This window comes from Athene noctua, chromosome 5, assembly GCF_965140245.1.
Source record: "Athene noctua chromosome 5, bAthNoc1.hap1.1, whole genome shotgun sequence".
NCBI classification, from domain to species: Eukaryota; Metazoa; Chordata; class Aves; order Strigiformes; family Strigidae; genus Athene; species Athene noctua.
The window spans coordinates 6,190,507-6,212,282 of NC_134041.1; the positions used below are offsets into that span (position 1 = coordinate 6,190,507).

Sequence of the window (21,776 nt, forward strand, 5' to 3'; positions counted from 1 at the left end):
AAGAAAGCCCTCTGCAGAGCTGTCAGCCCCCAGTGCCACCGCTGCAGTTTGCTAATCTTGGCCACAAGCACAGGGGAGAGCGGAGGGCTATCCGGAGCTCTCTCATTACTACAGTTCCTAACTGCTTTACAGGGTTTTCACGCTGGCGATTTCAAAGCCCTTTGCAGTGAAAGTGCCTTGTTGTCTTCCTTCCTCAGCTGGGTAAGCCAGGGCACAGCCTGAGAAGGTGCTTTTTTGTTCAGGACCATTGAGCAGTCCAGTGCCAGCACTGGGAATGAGCCCGGGCAGCCTGATTATCCATCTGCCTCCCAGTTCCTTCCCAGACTGCCTCCTCTATCTACCTACGCCTCCGCTGCAGGCAAACTGCATTTCACAAGATACAACAACACCCACCTTAGCTTCTGTGAAGGGCCTTGAGAGCCAGGAGTTCTTTAACCCTCCCACTACCCCTGCACAGTGCAGAAGCATGAAGGTCTCCTCACTTTCCTGGGAGGGGAGAAGTGCAGCAATGCCAACCTCACTGTCCGCAGAGAAAACCTGTGGTGGGGCTGGAGAGTGTTTCACGGTCCTGATCCAGTGCTGTAACTCCACGGACATCCCATTTCACATCAGCTGTAGTGTCAGTAACATGCACTCAGTCTCCCGGGAGCTGCTCAAGATGTTTTCTCCTGCAAGACAGTGTGAAACCACTTACAGGCTCCGTGTCTGTCAGACTTAGAGAAAATGGGCATCCCGCGTCAAGTTGCTCAGGTACTGCTGTGCATCACACCAGTACAGGGACTGGTATCTGATGTTCTGAGGGTATTTTTCATGCTCAGTGATGTTGCAGTGACCAACACCTACAGTGTTCTGGAAGGAGAAGGTCCCATGTGATTCCTCATTCAAAGGTAGCTTGGGGGATGCGGGTGGGGCAAAACCTGGTAGTGCCTTTACATGGCCAGGCCTTCAGTCACAAAAAGTCATAGAATCATAGAAACATTTCGGCTGGAAAAGACCTTTAAGATCATCAAATACAACCGTTAGCCTATCACTGCCAAGTCCACCACTAAACCATGTCCCTAGGCACCACATCTACAGTCTTTTAAATACCCCCAGGGCAGCTTGTTCCAGTGTTTGACAACCCTTTCAGTGAAGAAATTGTTCCTAATATCCAATCTGAACCTCCCCTGGTGCAGCTTGAGGCCTTAAAAAATCAGACAGACATGGATCTGCTCTCGTGGGTCCAGAGGAGGCCATGAAGATGATTGGGGGGCTGGAGCACCTCCCCTGTGAGGACAGGCTGAAAGAGTTGGGGGGTTCAGCTGGAGAAGAGAAGGCTCCGGGGAGACCTTAGAGCGGCCTCCCAGGGCTGAAAGGGGCTGCAGGAAAGGGGGAGGGACTCTTGATCAGGGGAGTAGGGATAGGATGAGGGATAACAGCTTTAAACTGATACAGATCAGATAAAAGAAAGAAATTCTTCCCTGTGAGGGGGGTGAGGCCCTGGCACAGGTTGCCCAGAGCAGCTGTGGCTGCCCCCTCCCTGGAAGGGTTCAAGGCCAGGTTGGACGGGGCTTTGGGCAACTTGGGCTGGTGCAAGGTGTCCCTGCCCATGGCAGGGGGCTGGAACTAGATGGTCTTTAAAGTCCCTTCCAACCCAAACCATTCTGTGATGATGTGATATCTGAACCAAAGTGAGCCTATATTGCAGGGGAGGAAGGAGAAGACACACTAATTGGTGTCAGCCTGGCCAGTCCCCTTCATGAGCAGTTCCTCTCATCACAGCAGTCCACAGAGAAATCAGTTAGCTCTGCAGGCTTGAGCACATTCACCAGTCGCCTGCTGCCAGCTGTAGTGAAGGGCTGCCCTGTCACAACTGCCTCACTGCCATGTAATCTGTAAGGTTCCCCAGCAATTATGAAGATGTCTTCATCCTCCATCTCTTTCAAGTTGCCTGTTCCCCACTCAGCTGGATAAAGGCGAGGAGCCATGTGGAAGCCTGCTCCTCAGCCTTAGCCAAGGTGGACTATTTCAGACTAAAGCTTTGTTTGCTTTGATGCCTTTGGGCTTTGTTCTGGTTCTCCATGGGGAAGCTGCCAAGATGAACACAGCTCCGGGGATGGGTACTAAGGGAAGGGCTCCTACCTACACTGCCTCTGCAATGTGCTGATGATGCTTCTAGAGGAGAAAGTGGCTTTTAAGCAGCAGAATAGGACTTTCTGGGAGGATACAAGGAGCTCCTGGCACATAAAAAGACTCAAATATAGCTGCTCTCATCCATGAAGTGCATCCGCTTGCTTGCAGCTGATGCAGAGCAAAACTAATGGGAAGGGTTGTCTGAGCATCCTTTGAAAATGGCAAGGGCCTGAGGATGCAGGCAGCGATAACACGGTCACTGCTGAGCTCCTGCCCCTCTGCTCAGCACCAGGCAAGTTCAGCTGCCCATGGGCAGTGCATGCTCAGCGGTGGGTGCTCAGTGTGCTGCTGTGAGCAGCGGGCACCGTTCCCTTGACCTGGCAGGATGCTGGGCTATGGGCCTTTATTCATGTTTTATTCTTTAGCAACCTGTTCTGGTCAAGAACAACAGCACCCAGAGAGGGACTCATCTCCTCTCTAAAGGATGGGCATGTGGCCAAGGTGACTAGATTTCCTTGATAATCAGTGGAGAGAGAAAAATGCTGGGTTCTGCACTTGGGCCACAACAACCCCCAGCAGCGCTACAGGCTTGGGGAGGAGCGGCTGGACAGCTGCCAGTCAGAGAGGGACCTGGGGTGTTGATAATGAGCCAGAGTGTGCCCAGGTGGCCAAGAAGGCCAATGGCATCCTGGCTTGTGTCAGCAATAGCGTGGCCAGCAGGGACAGGGAAGGGATCTGAGCCCTGGGCTCGGCACTGGGGAGGCCGCCCCTCGATGAGTGGGTTCAGTTTTGGGCCCCTCACCCCAAAAAGGCCATTGAATGACTCGAGCGTGGCCAGAGAAGGGCAACGGAGCTGGGGCAGGGTCTGGAGCACAGGTCTGCTGGGGAGCGGCTGGGGGAACTGGGGGGGTTCAGTCTGGAGAAGAGGAGGCTGAGGGGAGACCTCCTGGCCCTCTGCAACTCCCTGCCAGGAGGGGGCAGGGAGGGGGGATGAGTCTCTGGAGCCAAGGCCCCAGCGCCAGACCCCGAGGGAATGGCCTCAAGCTGCCCAGGGCAGGGTCAGGCTGGCTCTGAGGAAGGATTTCTGTGCAGAAGGGGTTGTTGGGCGTTGGAATGGGCTGCCCAGGGCAGGGGGGGAGTCCCCATCCCTGGGAGGGTTGAAGAGTCGGGCTGAGCCAGCGCTGAGGGATCTGGGGGAGTTGGGAATGGTCAGGGGGAGGTTAAAGGTTGGGCTGGAGGAGCTTCAAGGGCTTTTCCAACCGAGATGATTCTGTGATTCTGCGACAAGTCATCAGCTCCTCCAACACTCACTGCAGAGGTAGGAGAACCAGATTATTTCAGCAGGAGGGGGCCCCCAAACCCATCTGTGTAAAACCCCCCTCTGGTCCCTACACATGCGTAACTCATGGTATAATGCATCCAGCACCACATCCAAGGTCACCCTGAACCTCAGATGACGATACACAATTTTCTGATTGATTTAATGACTATATTTTCACCAGTGTTGTTTATTTTCAAAAGTGTTGTCTGTTCAGGAGAAGCTGTCTGAAAGCACCCAAAGGTTACCTGGGAGTGCCTGCACTTTGGGTAGCTGCCAGGGTACAGGGGATGTGCAGTAACTTTATATCCCCCAGTAGCTTCCCAAGGGGTGAGTTTAAGACAAACTTCCAACTACTGCTTCACTGGGCATAAAAACATTGTCCTGCAGTCGTGCAGTTATAGTGATGTCACTGGAGGGAATGAAAGTACTTGGGCAAGTGAGTCAGCCAGGTGTGTGAGATAATGTTGTGTGCTCATGGGCCCTACAAACTGCATAAGAGCATGTCCAGGCTCAGTTGGGATGTGCCACCTCTTTGTGCTGAGCCCCCAAGCCCAAACTGCAAATCCTCCACAGGATGGTGAGAGGTTTGGCCACTGAATGACTTGGCCTCTCACCTATCCTGACTTCTCTTCCCTATCCGTGGCCTGGTGCTACCTGGGGATGCTGCTGGAAAGAAACATTTTCCACCATCCCGACGGGGATCCAGGACTGTGGCTTTTCTGAGACTGACCCCCTCGATTGGTTTGGCAAGGTGCTATACCCAATGCTGGTGTGCCAGGGACTGATTTCCATCCTTCATTCACCTTCCCCCCATCCTCAGTGCTCTTCCTCCTGGAAACCCCCCAGGGAGAAGAGGGAAGGCCCCAGGTGGAGCTGATACCCTCAGTTCTGCCACTGTACAGAGCATACCCCTCCCAGGCCACACGTTTAGCCCCAGTGGCATAAATCAGCCCTGGGCAAAGCAGCAGTTCTGTGAAAGGCTGCGGGGACAGCAGTACCTTTATTAGATTCCCCCAGCACAGCTGGAAAAAATAAGGAGCACAGACATGCTTTCAGGCACATAACCCCCGAGCTTAGCCCCGCGTTCAGTCCTGTCTGGTGATTCAATAAGAGATACCAGCTTTCCCCACAGACTGTGTCTCTTGTGCGACCTTAAACCCTCCCAGTTCCAACACTGCCCCAGCAAATCAATCCAAGATGGTTTTGTGCCTTTGATCAGCACAGCAGGCAACTGTACGGCACTGACGGAAACATGTTTCACTTCTGTGGCTCGAACAGGCAGTAGAAACAGTGAAAGATAACCCTCCCGTCCTGAACTGCCTGGCGAAAATCTTCCACACCCTGGGCAAGCAGGAGATGGCCAAAGGGGTATGGAATATGTCACTGGATGTCCTGTGTGCTGGGTGTCTGAGGAGTGGGCAGGTCCCCCTTCCCACAGGGACTTGTCCTCCTCCTCCTCCAGACTCTGAGACAGCCACCATGCTTCTCCCAGACAGCAATTGCGTTGCTTAATTGTGGTGAGAAACACATAGGGAGAAGTAATTACCTGACAAAACCGGTGAAGGCTGGTCTGGGAGTGAAGTTTCTACCTTGAAGCCAGGAAATCTGGGCCTGATCCGGGCTCTGGCAGTGAGCTGCTGAGGGACTTCCCCAGGTCCCTCTGGGCAACATTTCACAGGATACAGAGTCACCTTGAGGAACTGGATCGACTGTTTAATGACTGTAATGCTCCTAAAACACTCAGGAGCATCAAAAATGTGCTCTTTAATCCCCTGATTTTGCCCATTTCCAGCCTCCAGTAAACAGGAGTGCGCATTAGTGAATATCTCTTATTATAGAAGAATCATGAAGATTTCTTTAAATCCTACTTTTAAATACTCATTCTTACTTCCTTATATTTAAACAGGATTATTTAACTGCTCATAAAATGAGGATCAGGAAAGTGAAATCTCCTTTAGTGGAGTACTTTAATACGTGCTTACAACTGCTCTTCAGAGATGTTGAACTTCCTCTGAGCTCGAGTCAGGAGGCTGAGGAGTGCAGCATGGAGGTGGTCACTGGGTGCCGGGTGATGTCTGCCTGCCAGACTGGACTGGAGAAAGCTGCAACAACATCAGAAAAAGGCTTTTTTTGATTTCTCAGCCCTTCTTCAGGCGCATTCCTATGGCCAAATGGTTCAACCTCTAAACACGTCAGGGCATGCTGCTCCCGTGTCTTGACCTCATATTCAAGGACCCCATGATCACCGGGAACCAGATTTACAGCCAAGGTCAACAGGATGAGCAACATCTCAGGGGCTTGCACCACCTTTCCCAGTACTGCTAACCACAAGCCAGCCTGGGGTCACGCTTTGGAGATGGGTGCTGGCGCTGGGCAAGCTGGCCTAGCTCTCTGATGTAGCTTGGCATGGCCAAGGAGCTGACCTGAGGCATGTTAGTGGTTTGTACTCGTATCATTTCATCATCCATCATGCAACTAGGCACAAGCTGATGAGTTTCCTCTGGTCTCCAGATCCACGTGAAGATGTATCTGCAAGATCTGGAACATGCCAAGATGGGACAGGGCCCGGTGCCTGACAGGAGAAAGCTCATGCATGTGAAAAATGACCTCGAAAGGGTCCTCAAGGTTTGTGCATACCTGAGCACAAACCTGGACACGGGCCAGGTGAGGATGGGCACATCATACCCTTGAGATCCCAGGGAGTTCCTTGCAGTGTCCCCAGGTTTTCATTAACTCTCAGCCCTGAAGTTAGACCACAAAGACTGAGGGAGGCCGTCAGCTGCCTCTCCCTCCTGTTGGTCCCGGATCTAGTTAGGTGTGAGGGAGATGGAGGGGTGCAGCATGGCTGAAGGCAAGAACAGGGAATGGAGGAATTGCTACGGTTAACATCAGCCTTAGCTGGGGGTGAATTCGGAGAGCTTACGGGAGTGAAGAGCCACTGGGTGACATTAGACACAAGGGTGGGAGCAGGAATCCATCCCCACGTGTACACTATGTACATGGTGCTGAGAGCAGGTCAGCCACACTCTACTACTCCTCTCCCCAGAGTCTGATGGAGAATGTAATCCTCAGAGGTAACCATTGGTCTCTCTTTTCTCCTGACAGTCCCATTTTGTCCTGCCCCACCTCTATTTACTATTTTTTACTATTACATGAGGGTGGATGCTGTGCAAGAACTGTTCCTGGTGGATGAAACCCCTGCGCAAAACCATGGAGTTTGACCTGAACTGCAGCTCTTCAGGGGAAAACGACTGTGGCTTAAAAGCCAGGAAACACTCACCAATGAGTGCTTCAAGTGGGCCATTGATCTGGACAATGCAGGCTTCACCAAGAGCCTGCAGTGCCTCCCAGAGCCATTGCTCGTGCTCTTTGGTCAGATGAAGCTGAAGACAGAAAATACGGATGCAGGAGGTGGAGCGGCAGGTTAAGAAAGCTGAGGAGGAATTCCCAGGGCAGCGCCTGCAGCAGGAGCTGAGGGCGGTCTGCTGCAACCACATGCCGGAGGTGATCCAGCTCTGCAAAGCCATGGCTGCTTGGGGGAGAATGAAGCTGGTGAAGTTGCTGTTTGAGATGATGAAGGTCGATTCTCCCAAGGGCAGGATGAAGGAGAGGTCACTGTCCCTCTGAGTCATGGGGGTGGCAGCAAGTTCTGCAGAGTGGCTGTCTCTCTCATGAGCTGTCGGGATCTTTGGAGTTTTCTAAAACCTTGTTAATTAAAAAGCAACAGACAGATCCCTTGTGGTGTTAGCCCTGTAAGAGCCCTGTTCTTTCTCTGCTGCCCCTGGCACTGGTGGCCATCCACTGCTACCCCCTGCCCATGGCTGGCTGCCTGCTGAGGTCCCTCCGGCTCCCGTCCTGGGTAGGCAGCAGAGAGCCTAGGGTGTCCCCTGCTTCCACCATGTCCCCAGCCCCAGGATGGCCGAGCTGGGAGCCAAAGGGCTCCTGCTCCTGCTCTTGCTGTGGGGTGGTGTGTTCTCTTGACGCCTGAGCAAGTGACGTCCCCCTCTGACAAGCCCACCTCAGCTCCTGTGCCCACCCTAAGGATGCCCACCCACTTCCACACAATCCAGCCACAGGAGCTCAGCGCAACTACGGGGGTGCTGCAGCCCGCGCTGGGTGGGAGACAGCAAGTGACCCCACACGTCCCGTGGGGTTGTTGAAGGTTAAACTTTTAGAACAACATAGAAATATTATACTTAGGTCAGGAAAGATGCTCTTTGTATATGTTAAAGCCAAAGGCATCCCTAATCAGAAGAACGAGTAGATAGCTGCCTTTGAGCAAGGACATCGCGGAGCCATTAGACCTTGAAGAGGGTACATTGCCAACTTGGCAAGTACACTCAATGTCCATGTATCCTTAGCTGAATTTCCCTCATTATAATACAAAAAATCACGCCTATAGGTCAAGAAGACCCTTGCCTAGGTGAAGACCCTTCCCCTGAGCATGCGTAGAAGTATTGTGTCAGCAGTATTATCATCGTGTGTGAATTACTAACCAGTCATCCTAGAGAGGATGGGCTTGGAAAATTACTAACTCTGCAAGTTTTGTGGGTAAATACAGTGTGGGAAGCCCTGTTGGTGCGCACCTTAGGAGGAGAAATCCCCCATGCACCCGGCGCTGCAATACACCAGTGTCGGCTTTCTAAGCTACCCTTCGGTTTGGGGGTTTCGCGGTTGGGAGTTTCGGTCACAGGGTCACCCCGCGGCGGACTGCCGCACCGCCCGCCCGCCAGGTGGCGCCCGGCCCCCTCCTACCGCCGGCGGAACCATAGAGACGGACTTCCGGTGAGCGGAGGGCGGCTTCCCGCACGTGACAGCGGGCTGCGGTTCCCATTGGTTGTGCCGGCGCGGCGGGGCGGGGCGTGTGTACACGCGGGTGTGCGGGTGTGTCTGCCCGTCCCGCAGCGCGGGGCCGCGGGTGCGTGTCCCCCGGAGCGCGGGCCGGGGAGGTCCCCGCCGTGCGGGGGTCGGCACTCACCGCCCTCCCCAACACCCCCCCCACACCCACACCCCGTCCGGTGCTGCTGCCGCTCCCCCCGCGCGGGCCGCGGCCCCGCCATGGAGGCCTTCCTGAGGCGGTGGAGGCTCCCGGCGCTGCGCGGCTGCAGGCTCCGGCACTCGGACGGGCCGCGGCGGCTGCTGCTCTCGCAGCTCTTCCAGCCCCTCAACCTGCAGGCGGGCGGCGAGGCGGGGTGGGACGGCAGGGCCGGGGAGCCCACCTGCCGCAGCCAGAAGCTGATGCTGCAAGCGGGGCTCATCCACCCCGCCAGCCCCGGCTGCTACCACTACCTGCCGCCCACCGTGCGCGCCATGGAGAAGCTCGTCAGGGTGGTGGACGAGGAGATGCAGGCGGTGGCGGGGCAGAAGCTGAACATGCCCTGCCTGAGCTCGGCGGAGCTGTGGCGCGCCAGCGGCCGCTGGGACGGGATGGGGCCGGAGCTCTTCCGGCTGGCCGACCGGCACGGCAAGGACTACTGCCTGGGCCCCACGCACGAGGAGGCGGTGACGGAGCTGGTGGCTGCTCAGAGCAACCTGTCCTACAAGCAGCTCCCACTGCGCCTCTACCAGGTGACCAGGAAGTTTCGGGATGAACCCAAGCCCCGCTTCGGCTTGCTGCGCAGCCGGGAGTTTTACATGAAGGACATGTACACCTTCGACACCTCCAAAGAGGCAGCTCAGCACACCTACGACCTGGTGTGTGACGCTTACTGCAGCCTCTTTGACCGCCTGGGCCTTCCCTATGTCAAAGTGCAGGCGGCCACAGGCAGCATCGGCGGCACCGTGTCCCACGAGTTCCAGCTCCCGGCAGACATCGGTGAGGACAGACTGGTGCTGTGCCCAGCCAGACATTTTGCAGCCAACATGGAAACGTTAAACGGGGAGCAAACGTCTTGCCCCACATGCGGAGAAAAACTCACCCAGACCAAAGGGATCGAAGTAGGACACACGTTTTATCTGGGCACCAAGTACTCCTCCGTCTCTAATGCTGTCTTCTACTCCCCCGAGAACAAACCCCAGCTGGCAGAAATGGGTTGTTATGGCCTGGGCATCACTCGCATCCTGGCAGCTTCCATCGAGGTGCTCTCTACAGAGGACAGCATCCGTTGGCCGAGCCTCATCGCACCCTACCAGCTCTGCTTCATTCCCCCCAAGAGAGGCAGCAAGGAGGAGGAGGAGGAGGGAGCCACACTGCTGGAGCGGGTGTACGACGACCTCGCTGAAGCGCTGCCGCACCTTGCCGGCGACTCGGTGCTGGATGACAGGACACAGCTGACCGTTGGCAAAAGGCTAAAGGACGCCAACAAGCTGGGTTACCCCTATGTGGTCATAGCTGGGAAGAGGGTTAGCGAGGACCCCCCAGTCTTTGAGGTTTGGAATCAGAATGCCGGCGAGGTTTTGTTCCTCACCAAGGAAGGTGTCATCGAGTTGCTGAGTAAAGTGCAAGTCCCTTAAACTCCACATCTCTGAATCTCTCATCTTTGCTGCACTAAGTTTATCTGAACAGCCCTGGTTCCTTTTCAAGGACGTGCAGGTTATAGGCGTTGGCTCTGGGTAAGTGGAGCTGAATCCAGCTCACATCAGAGCCGACCACGGTGTCTTGCAACCTCACTGGGTGCTGGGGTTGAGCTGGGGTCAGCCCACATTCCTTAGTGGGGCCGGGGACATTTCTTCCTCTGGCTACAGGCTCCCATGAGCTGCTTTTAGGGACACGTGTAGCCTCGTGCAGTCATGGGAGTGCTGGGGTCAGCTCCTCACTGCCCAGCTGTGGCAGATATGGCCTCTGTCGAGCATAAACAAGACCTGAGGCTGCAAGAGGGAGGACAGGATGGCTTTCCCTTGCCCTTTTCAAGTGCTGAATTCTTGGAAGGAGGCATTTTAAGAAGGAGAGGAAGGAAGGTGCTTTTTGTCCATTTGCTTTTTGTCCATTTGCTTTTTGTCCATTTGCTTTTTGTCCATTTGCTTTTTGTCCATTTGCTTTTTGTCTTTGGAAACACCCAGGCTCCGTGAAGGTGGAGGTTAATCTTTATGAAAGCAAAATGGTGAACTCTAGATCCTTGTTCACCTTGAAAATGCCATAGTGCTGCAAATCTGCAGGAATTAAGGTGAAGAAAGATGTCAGGCATCCGCACCCCAGTCCTACAGGTCACTCTGGCTGGTGAGATGTCTGGATCTACTGGGCTTGGGTGGTGACGGTGTGATTTCAGGAATGCAGCCTCAGAGTGGTAGAAAATAGTTGCAAAAAAAAATAACAAGGAAACATGAAATCTGGGGGCCTGTGAAGCCTGGCGAGAGGCATGTCCAGGGCACGTTGCTTATAGGCTGTAAGTAACTCTGCCCGAGTGTGGTGGCATCCCGCCTGTACGTGCCCGCTGCAGTGTGGCGCTGGCTGGGCCCCGCAGCTCCCGTGAGGAACAGGTTGCCGCCATCCCGGCGGGATGGGGAGCTCCTTGGAGGGAGCTGCCTTGTCCTGAGCCGCAGTTCCTGGGTCTGAGATCTAGAGATCACAAGCAACAGTGGTGCCGCTGTCCTGTAGGGCTTTGGGGTAGACCCACACCTTCCATGTGCTCCCAGACTTGAGGAGGTCACCTCGTCCTTCTCCCAGTGCCCGGCAGGATCAGCACAATGATGGCTGGAAGATGCCGGGCCTGAGGGGCGCTGGGGCCGGGCCTGAGGGGCGCTGGGGCCGGGCCTGAGGGGCGCTGGGGCCGGGCCTGAGGGGCGCTGGGGGCGAGCCTGAGGGGCGCTGGGGCCGGGCCTGAGGGGCACTGGGGCGAGCCTGAGGCGTGCGGGGCCGGGCCTGAGGGGCGCTGGGGCCGGGCCTGAGGGGCGCTGGGGCCGGGCCTGAGGGGCGCTGGGGCCGGGCCTGAGGGGCACTGGGGCGAGCCTGAGGCGTGCGGGGCCGGGCCTGAGGGGCGCTGGGGCCGGGCCTGAGGGGCGCTGGGGCGAGCCTGAGGCGCTCTGGGCCGGGCCTGAGGGGCGCTGGGGCCGGGCCTGAGGGGCGCTGGGGCCGGGCCTGAGGGGCGCTGGGGCCGGGCCTGAGGGGCGCTGGGGCCGGGCCTGAGGGGCGCTGGGGCCGGGCCTGAGGAGCGCTGGGGCCGGGCCTGAGGAGCGCTGGGCCGGGCCTGAGGCGGGGCTTGGTCGGAAGGAGCGGGGCGGCAGTATGGCGGAGGCCGGCGCAGTCCGGAGCGGCGGCGTGGCGGAGGCCGGGGCGGGCGGCAGCGCGCCGCGATACCGGGCTGCTCTCCACCCCGACACCTGGGAGGAGGTGAGGCGGCGGGGCCGGAGGGCGCTGGGCCGGGTCGGGCCGGGCCGGACCGGACCGGACTGAACTGAACTGAACTGAACTGAGGGCCGGTGTGTGTCCGCCCGCAGGAGCTGGAGGCCATCCCCATGTTCATGAAGCGGTGCCCGGCCGAGATCGACGCGGCGCGGCAGCCCGAGCTGGCCTGTCTGCAGTCCCTCCTCTTCGACGAGGAGCAGGGCCCCGCAGGTGGGCAGCCGGGGCTGGGGGAGGTCTGTCGGTCTGACCCTCCATCCCCGGCCGAGGGAGAGGGCTTGGGGTGCTGCTGGGGAGCTGCACCCCGCTCCCATTTTGATGGCTGTGTCTCCCCCTCCATCCCCTGCAGAACTGGCCAGGATGTACAAGAACGAAGGGAACGAGTACTTCAGGGAGCGGGACTACAAGAGAGCTGTCATCGCCTACACCGAGGGGCTGAAAAAGAAATGCGAGGACCCAGAGCTGAACGCCGTGCTGCACACAAACCGAGGGGCCGCACAGTTTTACCTGGGTAACCCCCCGATCGGGGCTGGGGAGGGGGCTCTCCCCTGTCTGATGGGTTCCTGTCCTTTTCATTCTTGCTCTTAGTTTGCTCTTTCTTCCTCCACTCGCCTCACAGTGCTTGTAGAAACAGGAGTTACAGAATCTCTGCATAAGCTATGTTGTCACCTGCAGATCTGGTTGGATTTTAAATATAAATGAAAAGTTCTGAGCAGTGTTGCTTGCTTCATAGGTAACTACCGTTCTGCTCTCAATGATGCCATCCAAGCGAGAAAGCTAAAGCCCACCCACCTCAAAGCAATCATAAGAGGTAAGAGGTAAAACAGGTGTTACCGTGTGAAGCACAGGGAGCATGGTTTCAAAACAGCTTTGCACATTACTTTTACTGATTATGCTGTTATTGTTACAAGCCCTGTTGTTGGATATTGCTTTGTTTCACTGCATGTTTCTGTGTGTTAAATAACAGTGTTTATAAATCTTCAGTTACTGTGAGTGTGCGTTCATCCTTTGTTTCCAGACAGCCTTTATTTCTGAAAAGTAAAGCAGTTACTGTAAGAGATTTTTTTTCTTGTTTTGTTATTGCTATTTCTCCCCAAAACAGGGCTCTGCATTCTGCTTTGGATTTTCAGTAAAAACACAATGGTTTTGCTCTTCAGCTTCTGTATCTGTCAGAGAGGCATTGGACCTGTTTCTGTAGAGCACTGCATAACTTGTCCACAGCACTAGTTTTTGGGGTTTGTATTTTTTTCCCCAGCATTTCTCACTCTGTGGAAATCACCACTTTATTTTTCCTTATGAGACAAATACTGAAATGTTAATTATAATAATAAAATTTTGCTTGTAACAGACACTTCTAGCATCATCCTGCTCAATTCTGTGGCTAGATGAGCAAATGATACAAGAACTGCTGAAATATTTTCGATTTTCTTCTCAGCTGACCTGCTGGAAGTCTACAGTTGAACACGACCACACAAGACAGTAGCTTGTGCTGTGTTTGCCTCTTGAAAGCACTGGGGCTAGTGCTGCCTTTATAACTGCCACTTTGTGTAATAGTTGTATACTGAGTTCAGTACTAGAAATTTAAAATCTTAATCCTTCCAGGAGCTGTCTGTCACATGGAGCTAAAGAATTTTTCTGAAGCAATAGCATGGTGTGAGGAGGGCTTGCGAATAGATGCAAAAGAGAAAAAGCTTGTGGAGATGAGAGCTAAAGCTGACAAATTGAAGGTAAATATTAAGGCAGTCTAGCATCTACAATGCTGGTTGCCTGCGTTGTGTAAAGAAGCACTTTGGGATCCTTGGTTGAAGTGTTCTCTGTACAAGTTTCTGTGTAGTATAATATCCCCAAACAGAACGAGTGGTGGTTCCATGTAGCATGTGGTGTTGAGATGTGTAGGGGAGAGAGCTGGAGGGGACCTTTCTGGGGATCTGAACTGACTTCTCCCCTCGCTGGCAGGGTAGAGCAGTGATGGGCATTGATTTGCTGTGTGTGACCATGGTGCGACCTTTTCTTACATGTAGCGAGCTGAGGAGCGGGATGCAAGGAAAGCAAAGGTGATGGAGAAGAAAGAGCAGTGTCAAAAAGAAATTTTGCTTGCAGCAATAAAGGTGGGTCAGTGAGTGGGGTTGGTTTTGTGTGTTTTGTTGTTTGGCTTGTTTTTTTAAAGAGCTCTCGTTTGTCTCTTAAGAGGTTGTTCTCATACACAGGCTTTTGAGGGCTAGAGACAAAAAATTGAGTTAAACCCATGATTCTCATCGGCATGGCTCTAGCCCCAGCTCCCAGGTTTCTGTATTTCAAGTAACAACTACTGCAAAATACAAACCCGGTGTTAGGAGATGGACTGAGCATCCAAGCAAGTGCTCTGGCTGCTGGGCTGTCACATCACACTGGCCCAGCAAACCTTGTTTTCTCTGCTGCTGTTGGGCATTACTTCAGTGGAAGGATAGAAGATAACTGTCCAGTAGGGTGAAGGAGGGAATTAAGCCTGGATCCTCTCCTACCTCGGCAAATACTTGGGCTATGTTAAAATATTTTGGGCTATTACATGAAGTTGGATCTGTTCTGCAGTTGTCTTTCCAAAGAAAAGAATGAATTTTTTTCAGCTCTCTGAAATCAGAGTGGATGTTCTCGGGGCGGGTGCGTGAAGTTGCACGCTGAAGTGCGTGCTTTGGGGCCTGCTAGGTCCCAAGGAATGAGATTTCAGACGCATCCTTTTCCCTGCATTTTCTCAGGCTCTTCTCTCAGCGTGCGGACTCCTGGATTCCCACCTCTCCTCTTCTGTTTTGTGAGGAGGCTGGGTGTCTGGCTGGGGATCTGGATTCTACTGGGAGGACAGTAACTCAAGTCTGATACAATAGGAAAGCTTTTGATGGCATGTTTAAGAGCTGACTCATTAATAAGAATGACACAATTTGTTCTTTTACTGACTGCTAATTTGTTGCTCGTATCCTCCCCACCATACCCGTTTGGGTTTTTATTGGGTAATTTATTTCTTTTTTTTTTCCTTCCTTCTCTCCAGGAAAGAAATATCAAGCTGGTTCTTGAGCCATCAAATGAAGAAGAGGAACTAGCAGATGGCCTGGCTGAGATATCCTTAGATGGGTTCCACTCTGACAACGCCACGGGAGCAAAGGTGCACTTAGATGCTGATGGCAACTTAAACTGGCCTGTCCTCTTCCTGTACCCTGAGCACGAGCAAACGGATTTCATTTCAGCTTTTCATGAGAACTCCAGGTAAACGCAGTGTCAGCAGCATCCTTGCATAAAGAGATGTTTGAGCAGATGAGAACAGACAGCAAGTGAAACGCTGCTGTGCTAATGAAGTAGCTCCAGATTTCTAATCTCCTATCTGACCCTGCATCTGGTCGCACTAGATGACCTCCTGAGGATCTTTCCAACCCAAATTATTCTATGATTTACAAATGCCACTTTAAAATATGAGGGCCAAAATCTCAACGATACGTTTATAGTGCAGAGAAACACATCGTGTTTAGCCACTGTGATTAAAGGGGCTTGTAGGGCAAGCTTAGACCAGTGGCCACTAAGTGACCCATCCACATGCACATATTTCAGAAGTTCATTAAGGTGCTCCAAACATGGGGTCTCGGAAGGAGGATTATACTTAAAAATTATAAAAAACGTCCAAAAGGGACCTCTTGGAAGTGACCCCACAGCTTTCCACAGGGCTTACAGCAGGCCTGACCGAAGCGCTGCAGACCTTTCAGACTATAAGCAAGTGCCTGGCAAGGTGGGAATTCCTCTTTTCTTCATGTTAACTTCAGTTTCTGATCTTGCAGTGTTAAACGAACTTGGAATTTGTAACTTTGGGGGGGTATTGTATTCCTCAGATCTGCTAAGTAGTTTAGGACTTAAAATTACAGTGCAAGCAGATGAGTAAAGTTGTGGTTCTTATACGGTGGTGTTCACTATGTCTTTTCATAACCAAAGGAAGTGAGAATGGATTCCTAGAACAAGCTGGCCACCAGCACTCCAGAAACACAAGCATGTTCTGAGCACTCTGATCTGATGAAGCGTGGTGCTGGTGGAACCATGTAGAAGGCAAATCAGTTTTAGACTGCTTGCAGAGCGTTTATTTTGGCATCTTTTTCAGTGTGAAAATGAAAAGTTAAAAATAGTTTTCTGTTGCACTGCTCAAGTTTGAAACCAGTATCGTGAGTTACAAACAGGGCCTTGGTCTCATTGGGAAAGCAATGAATTTGAAGGTGGAGAAACTACTAGTGATCTAAACTTACTTTCAAGTCTGTTGTCTGATTTGCTAATGTATTTTTACCATCATTAAAATGAAACGGGACAAATTATTGAAGCTGAACACTTTGTCTAAGCTAACCAAGTGTATTTTGGCTTTTAGGTTTATTGATCATTTAATGGTGATGTTTGCTGAGTTACCTCCTTGGGATTTAGAAAGAAAATACCTTCCCAGCAATCTTGAGGTAAGAAGTTTGACTTTCCTTTTATTTCAGGATTGTGGGGTTTTTTTCTGGAGCGAGAAAATACACGGGTTTGAGTGTATGAAAGCAATGGCATTGTTACCTATTTTCCATACACAGATGTGAAATAAGGATCTGGAGAGCTACATTCACTTATAAACTCAAACATTTTCCGGATGTGCTGACACAGGCACAGAATTCATTAATGAAAATGAAAGTTCTTTTGTGGAAGGACTTATGTTGTATTTGATAGAAGGTATTTATAGCTATTGCTTAGATTCCCATCTTTGTAATGATGATTAAGATTTAGACCATCAAGCTGGTAGGCTGCTTGGTTTTCTAACTGCGTTACAAAGTTGCTCAAAACAAATGAGATAATATTAATAAAATTAGGTTATTTTCAGAACTAACTGGAGGTACTTCAACACTTAATCCCATCAAGACACTGTATACCTATGAAGACTAGCAAAGGTGGGATGTGAGTTGGTTGTGGTTGCAGCAGGTTTTGAGAATTTTTCATAAATTGTACGTAGAAGGATACATATGTTTATTTTTTATTTCCCACTTCGGTGTCCCGTGTGCCAGGTAACAGTGTGGCCCTTAGTGCAGTGAGCAGACAGCTCCAAAAGGACAGTGGCTGTTCAGTTCACCAGATTAAGAACTGGAATTATAGCTCTGTGTGTATGTACAGTCTAAGGCATGGTTGCTGGATTAAAATCTTTTAAATCTACTCTGTTTTGTTCAGGTATCTTTAAACCTGCTCAGTTCAGCTCATGCCATTGCTGCATTTCTCCTGTTAGAAAGCAGCCTGTAGGTTTGGATTGCTTCTCTGTAAAGCACAGGAACAGCCAGTGTATTTTGCCTTCCTGCTGCCACTGCCATTAAGAAGCTAAACTGGTTTATACAGGGAAGACTTGGAATTTACACAAAACAGTTTCTACATTGCTGAAATTATTATCCAACACAGTCGGTTCGAGGTGCAGAAGTCTGATAAATCACTAGCTGATATATGGTATGTCAACAGCTTAGTAGTTTGCCTTTCATGTACCTTAGGTATTTAACAACCCTCCAAATTTTTTTTCAGCTCTATTTTGAAGATGAAGAAAGAGCAGAAATGTACAAGCTGAACCCAGAATGCACATTGCTACAAGTGCTGCAGCACGAAAGGTGAGGCTGTACCTGTTTGTGTCCAGAGGGAGCATGAAGGCAAAAAGTATGAGCTTTGGGCCTTAAGTGCAGTTTGTTCTTTGATTGAATAGTCCTAACTCTTGGACTTTAATAGTCCCAACTCTTCTCTGATTTAATAGTCCTAACTCTTGAAGGTATAAAGCAGTAGGACTGCATGGATTTTGTGCCTGGCTTGAGCAATTTACATATGTTTTTTTCCCCAAAAAAAATGAACAGCTCATTCCAGGACTGGATGGAGATGCAAAGGGGGTTGAGCTACACACAAGCAGCAGCACAAAAGGGCTGTTTCAGATCCCATCTACACAGTGCTACTTTAAAAAAAAAAAAAAAAAAAAAAAAAAAAAGAAGCAGCAGCATATAAAGAGAGTATGTTGAAGGTTAACAATGCTCTCACTGTTAATAATGCTGCGTGAGCAGCCCCCGGCACAGCATGCAGCACAGTTTCACTCTGAAACTGACTTTAAAGTGTTGTGCAGTTATTTTGAAAGAAGAATTTGCTGTTTGGGAAGCCAAAAAGTTATTGTAAAGCTTGTGCTGTTAACTTGCACCGTGTTGTAGGTAGCTGGAGACAGCCTGCTTGCTGCCCGGCGCTAGGGGCTCGCTCTGCCACAGTGGGAGCAGAGCTCTGGGTCTGCTGCTGCGGGCTGTGTCTGAACTGTCACTCCATAAAACTCAGCAGCCTGCATAAGCCCTCGGATTTCAGGCTGTAAGGGCAGTTGCAAAAGAAACCTCCTTCCAGAGGGAGAATAACAGCTGCTTTAATTAGAAGGAGCTGTTGGGAGAAGAGTTGATGCATAAAACACTCCTCCTCGGGTGTGTGTAGCCTGAGAGGTTCTGCTAATCAGCAAAAAAGCTTATCCTCGGCCTTTGGGAGGTCAGTCTTTACTGAGCTGGGCCAAAGTCACTCACTTTGCATGACACTTGGCCAGCTACCAGGAAGCCAAAGGACTCCCTTTAATCTTTGCAGGTATTTTGTAAAGGCTGGGACTCCAGCCGTTTTGGCATTTGTAAAGCATTCTCCCTTCTCTAAGAAGTACTTCTCTGGCAAGAAAGTGCATCGACTATAACGAGCAAGAATGAAACGAGGAATCCTGTGCAAGAGGCTGCTGTTTGTTATCTCAGCTACAGACTGCAAACCTCTGCTTGAACAAAAATACCTTGCACACTTCAGGGGAGAAATAATCTTGGCACACGGGGAAACTTCCAGGAAAGAAGCATAGGAGTATGAAGGGCTTACCAGAGGGAATTATTTGTTTAAAAAGAAACCCAGCTGGCTCGCAGGAGGTCTCCTCTATGATAGGCTGCATGTGGTTTTGAAATAAACCTGAACCCGTGCCAAATGCTGGCTGCAGTTGAAGCAACAGCAGCTGGGAATGTACTTACTTACCTGTGAAAACTCACTGGTTTCCTTGGAGGAGGGCTGTAGTTGCTGGGGTTTAACAGCCCTGCTCTGGGGAGATACCCGCCTGTTGCTGTGGGATGGAGGCAGTCGGATTCCTGCCTGCCATTAAGCAGCTGCTCTTTTTTCACCGCTTGGCTCTGCTGCTGGCCAGGGTAAAGCAGAGCTCTTTGTTCAGAGCCCTGCCTTTTAGTGACCCTTTTGCTACCTTGATTGTCCTATAGAACCTGGAAATAAACATGTCTATTTTAAGTAGACTGACTTCTGCCCAATAAATGAGACAATAATTTTTCTCACCTCGTGAAATACTACAAGAGAATGACAAACAGCAATTCTAAACCCAAACATAACAACCCTTTCCATTGCACTAAATGATACAGCTGCCATACAGGCTCTTCTGCACTTCAGTATTAGCTTTCAGCATTTAATTAGAAGTAATTCTGAATCTCTCATTTCTTTCTCTACTGCAATCTCTCTGTGACTGCAGAAATATACTGCAGTTCTAGTCACATCTAGCGCACGGGGCATTGAGAAGCTGTTCAGCCATAAACACTCCTTAGATCATGGAGGCTGGCTAAGAGAGCTTTAGAGAAATCATTTCCATTTCGCTATTGCTAAATTTCTGTGCCATGCACGAATACAGTAAAAGTATCTCCATCTGAGGATGCTGAAATTTAATCTCCAGAGCTCCGGGTTAACTTTGCAGCAAGGCAGCAGGCTGGCTCCCATTTCCCAGAGTGCAGGTTCTGGCCAGCCAGCCTTCTCCTCACCGGCGTCCCGCTCTCACAGGGCAGGGAGACGAGCAGCCACGTAGTACAAGCTCAGGCCATTGCACGCAATGCAGCAGAGGTTGCAGAGGGAGGACAGAGCATGGTAGAGGGTAAACTGCCGGGTCAGCTGCCGGTAGCTGGTGTTGGAGGCACACAGCTGCCTGTGGGACTGCCTGGTGAACAGCCCGACCTCCTGGCCCAGGCCGTGGCTGCGCTCCACGAGGTGCATGTCCGCCACGATGTCAGAGGTGACCTGCCCGAACCACTGCGTGTTCAGCACGGAGGCGGCGACGCAAATGAAGAAGGCGATGATCTGCAGGGGAGCAAAGCCTGCCGTGAACATCTCACACCTGCTGTGGATTAAATTGCTCCCCCGGCCCCGCTTGCACGCAAAGCTCATCTAGACGCTAACCGGTTTCTTTAAACCAGAGCTATGTCATCGTTTGCAAACCAGCCTCAGCAGAGCAGAGCGGAGTGGGACCCCGTGGAGGAAGGGACTGGGACTGCAGCCAGCTCGCGTTTTAAAGTAGGAGACTACCTGGGTCGTTTGTTCATCACTGAGCAGCTCGCTGGGGTGGTACATGGCAAACAGAGTCAGGTTGAAGAAAGCACAAACGGAGACAATGTGGAAGTAGTAGGGGAAGAGCTGGCGCTGGATGAAGCCGAAGGTGTGGCGAGGGAGGTGGCTGCCCATCACAAACCCTGCAAAGGGAGAGAGCGGGTAGGTGCTGGGGCAAAGCCCCTTCCCCTGGGCCTCCCCGCAGGCACAGAGCCACGGCAGCATGCACGGACCGAGACCTACCGGCCACGAAGGTCACCCAGATCTGCATTCCCCAGGAGGTGGAGAGGAAAACCAGGTGCAGCACTTTGATGGCGTTGGAGGGCTCTGTGACGGTCGGCACGGTGTCCTGGCTGGGGACAGGGCCCTCCATGTCAGCCACGTCTCCCTCAAATTCACCGCTGAACTGCTGTTGCTGCCCTCACCTTGCTAAATCCAGCAAAAGCAGTTTAACTTCACAAACCTGCTTGTTTGGGAAGAGCTTTGGAGCTGACACAGCCCCAGCCCCTTCCCAGCCCCACCACCGTGTACACGACTGGGCTGCAAACCCAATTTTCAAACCGTTATATCTTAGGGGCAGGGGCACTGCGTCAGCACCTGGTAACCGGCCGTTTTGGGTGGACTTTCAGCAAAGTCCAGCCAAAGCCCCAGCTGACCTCTGGCAGCAGGAACAAGTAGCAAGTCAATAAAAAGGGGAAGAGGAAAAACCCTAATAGAAGTGCCTGCCCACGCTGCGGTCATCCAAGAGGCTTCTTGGCCAGGGAAAAGTCCCCAGTCTAAAGCCAGCAACAACTTCTGCACACTTTAACCAAAAAGCCTGGGGGCTCACAGAAGCAGGGTGGGCTCCCAGGCTCACCCCCCTGGCCCAGACCCCGGGTTGACACGAGCATGGGCAGCAGTGGGTGGAAGGAGGCTTTGAAGGAGCTGCCTGCTCTGCTACAAGGAGTGCTTTGGAAATTAATTAAAACAAAGCTTCTGGGAGCAGCCCATCAATTCTGCTGCCTGCTTTATTCCTCCTCCTCCCCTCAGCCAGCCGCCTCGGGGCGTGAATTACAGCAGGGACAGCCTTGAGAGAGGCTGCCATCTAATTACATCCCTCTCCCTCTGCAAAATAGATAAATATACACTGTGGTTTTATATATCAATTCCAATGTATTTATTTAGGTATCTATGAAATCAGGTCCTTGAAACCTTTTCATGACGTACTGGAGAAGGTGCCTGGATCCCACCTGGAGTGCTGGCCTGTAAATCCCCAGCTGTCTTTGTGGCCTTTGCTTTGCTGAAAGCTTCTTGGCATTTCTGGGATGCTTCCCCACTCCGTCCTCCGGCAGCCCTGTGCACTGCACGATGGCAGGGGCCTGGGGAAGGCAGCCGTGGTCCTTTGGTGGGGTTTTGTTCCCTCTATCATGCTGTGGAAGGCAACAGTGGGCACTGCGAGCAGCCGGCACGGAGCCTTCCTGCTCCCAGGGTCCCAGATTTGCCTCTCCAAGAGCCTTCCTACTCTCAGGGTCCCAGATTTGCCTCTCCAAATCGTTTACCTCCATAAAGGAACTAGCAGCTGAGAGCAGCAAGGCAGCTGGGTGCTTCTGTGCAAAGAAGGGTGTAACATCCTGGCAGGGTTTTGGGTTTTTTTGGGGGGGGGGAGGGGGGGGGGGGGCGAAGAAAAATAGTGGTTGACTGCTAAATTGGCCCCAGAGCAGT

The 21,776-nt window shown here is 52.1% G+C and overlaps 4 protein-coding genes across 4 annotated transcripts; 3 read left to right on the forward strand and 1 right to left on the reverse strand.

Moving 5' to 3' along the window:
• Nucleotides 1-4,030: 4,030 nt before the first annotated feature.
• Nucleotides 4,031-7,060, forward strand: TTC22 (tetratricopeptide repeat domain 22). The gene is given in 6 exon segments (XM_074907147.1): nt 4,031-4,107; nt 4,109-4,184; nt 4,712-4,822; nt 5,945-6,097; nt 6,658-6,837; nt 6,839-7,060. Coding segments are annotated over 6 exon segments (819 nt in total).
• A 1,247-nt stretch (nt 7,061-8,307) lies between these two features.
• On the forward strand, nt 8,308-9,959 carry PARS2 (prolyl-tRNA synthetase 2, mitochondrial). Its single transcript, XM_074908086.1, has one exon. It carries the CDS (start codon nt 8,492-8,494, stop codon nt 9,884-9,886), a length of 1,395 nt encoding a protein of 464 aa, XP_074764187.1. The 5' UTR covers nt 8,308-8,491; the 3' UTR covers nt 9,887-9,959.
• Nucleotides 9,960-11,584: 1,625 nt separating this feature from the next.
• On the forward strand, nt 11,585-19,272 carry TTC4 (tetratricopeptide repeat domain 4). The gene is made up of 10 exons (XM_074906128.1): nt 11,585-11,699; nt 11,807-11,924; nt 12,061-12,222; nt 12,445-12,522; nt 13,314-13,438; nt 13,733-13,819; nt 14,731-14,945; nt 16,081-16,162; nt 17,244-17,326; nt 18,315-19,272. Exons 1-10 carry the CDS (start codon nt 11,595-11,597, stop codon nt 18,412-18,414), a joined length of 1,155 nt encoding a protein of 384 aa, XP_074762229.1. The 5' UTR covers nt 11,585-11,594; the 3' UTR covers nt 18,415-19,272.
• A 172-nt stretch (nt 19,273-19,444) lies between these two features.
• Nucleotides 19,445-21,192, reverse strand: TMEM205 (transmembrane protein 205). The gene is made up of 3 exons (XM_074906129.1): nt 20,319-21,192; nt 20,055-20,218; nt 19,445-19,829 (listed from the first exon to the last, which is right to left on the reverse strand). The coding sequence occupies exons 1-3, from the start codon at nt 20,446-20,448 to the stop codon at nt 19,530-19,532; spliced, it is 594 nt and encodes a 197-aa protein (XP_074762230.1). The 5' UTR covers nt 20,449-21,192; the 3' UTR covers nt 19,445-19,529.
• Nucleotides 21,193-21,776: the final 584 nt, after the last annotated feature.

Coding starts and splice junctions, on each gene's coding strand:
- TMEM205 (XM_074906129.1), bottom strand. CDS start 20,448: ATGGAGGGCCCTGTCCCCAGCCAGGACACCGTGCCGACCGTCACAGAG. Junction 20,219..20,318: donor CTGGGTGACCTTCGTGGCCG/GTAGGTCTCGGT, acceptor CTCCCTTTGCAG/GGTTTGTGATGGGCAGCCAC. Junction 19,830..20,054: donor GTGATGAACAAACGACCCAG/GTAGTCTCCTAC, acceptor GCTCCCCTGCAG/ATCATCGCCTTCTTCATTTG.
- PARS2 (XM_074908086.1), top strand. CDS start 8,492: ATGGAGGCCTTCCTGAGGCGGTGGAGGCTCCCGGCGCTGCGCGGCTGC.
- TTC4 (XM_074906128.1), top strand. CDS start 11,595: ATGGCGGAGGCCGGCGCAGTCCGGAGCGGCGGCGTGGCGGAGGCCGGG. Junction 11,700..11,806: donor ACCCCGACACCTGGGAGGAG/GTGAGGCGGCGG, acceptor GTCCGCCCGCAG/GAGCTGGAGGCCATCCCCAT. Junction 17,327..18,314: donor CAAGTGCTGCAGCACGAAAG/GTGAGGCTGTAC, acceptor TAATCTTTGCAG/GTATTTTGTAAAGGCTGGGA.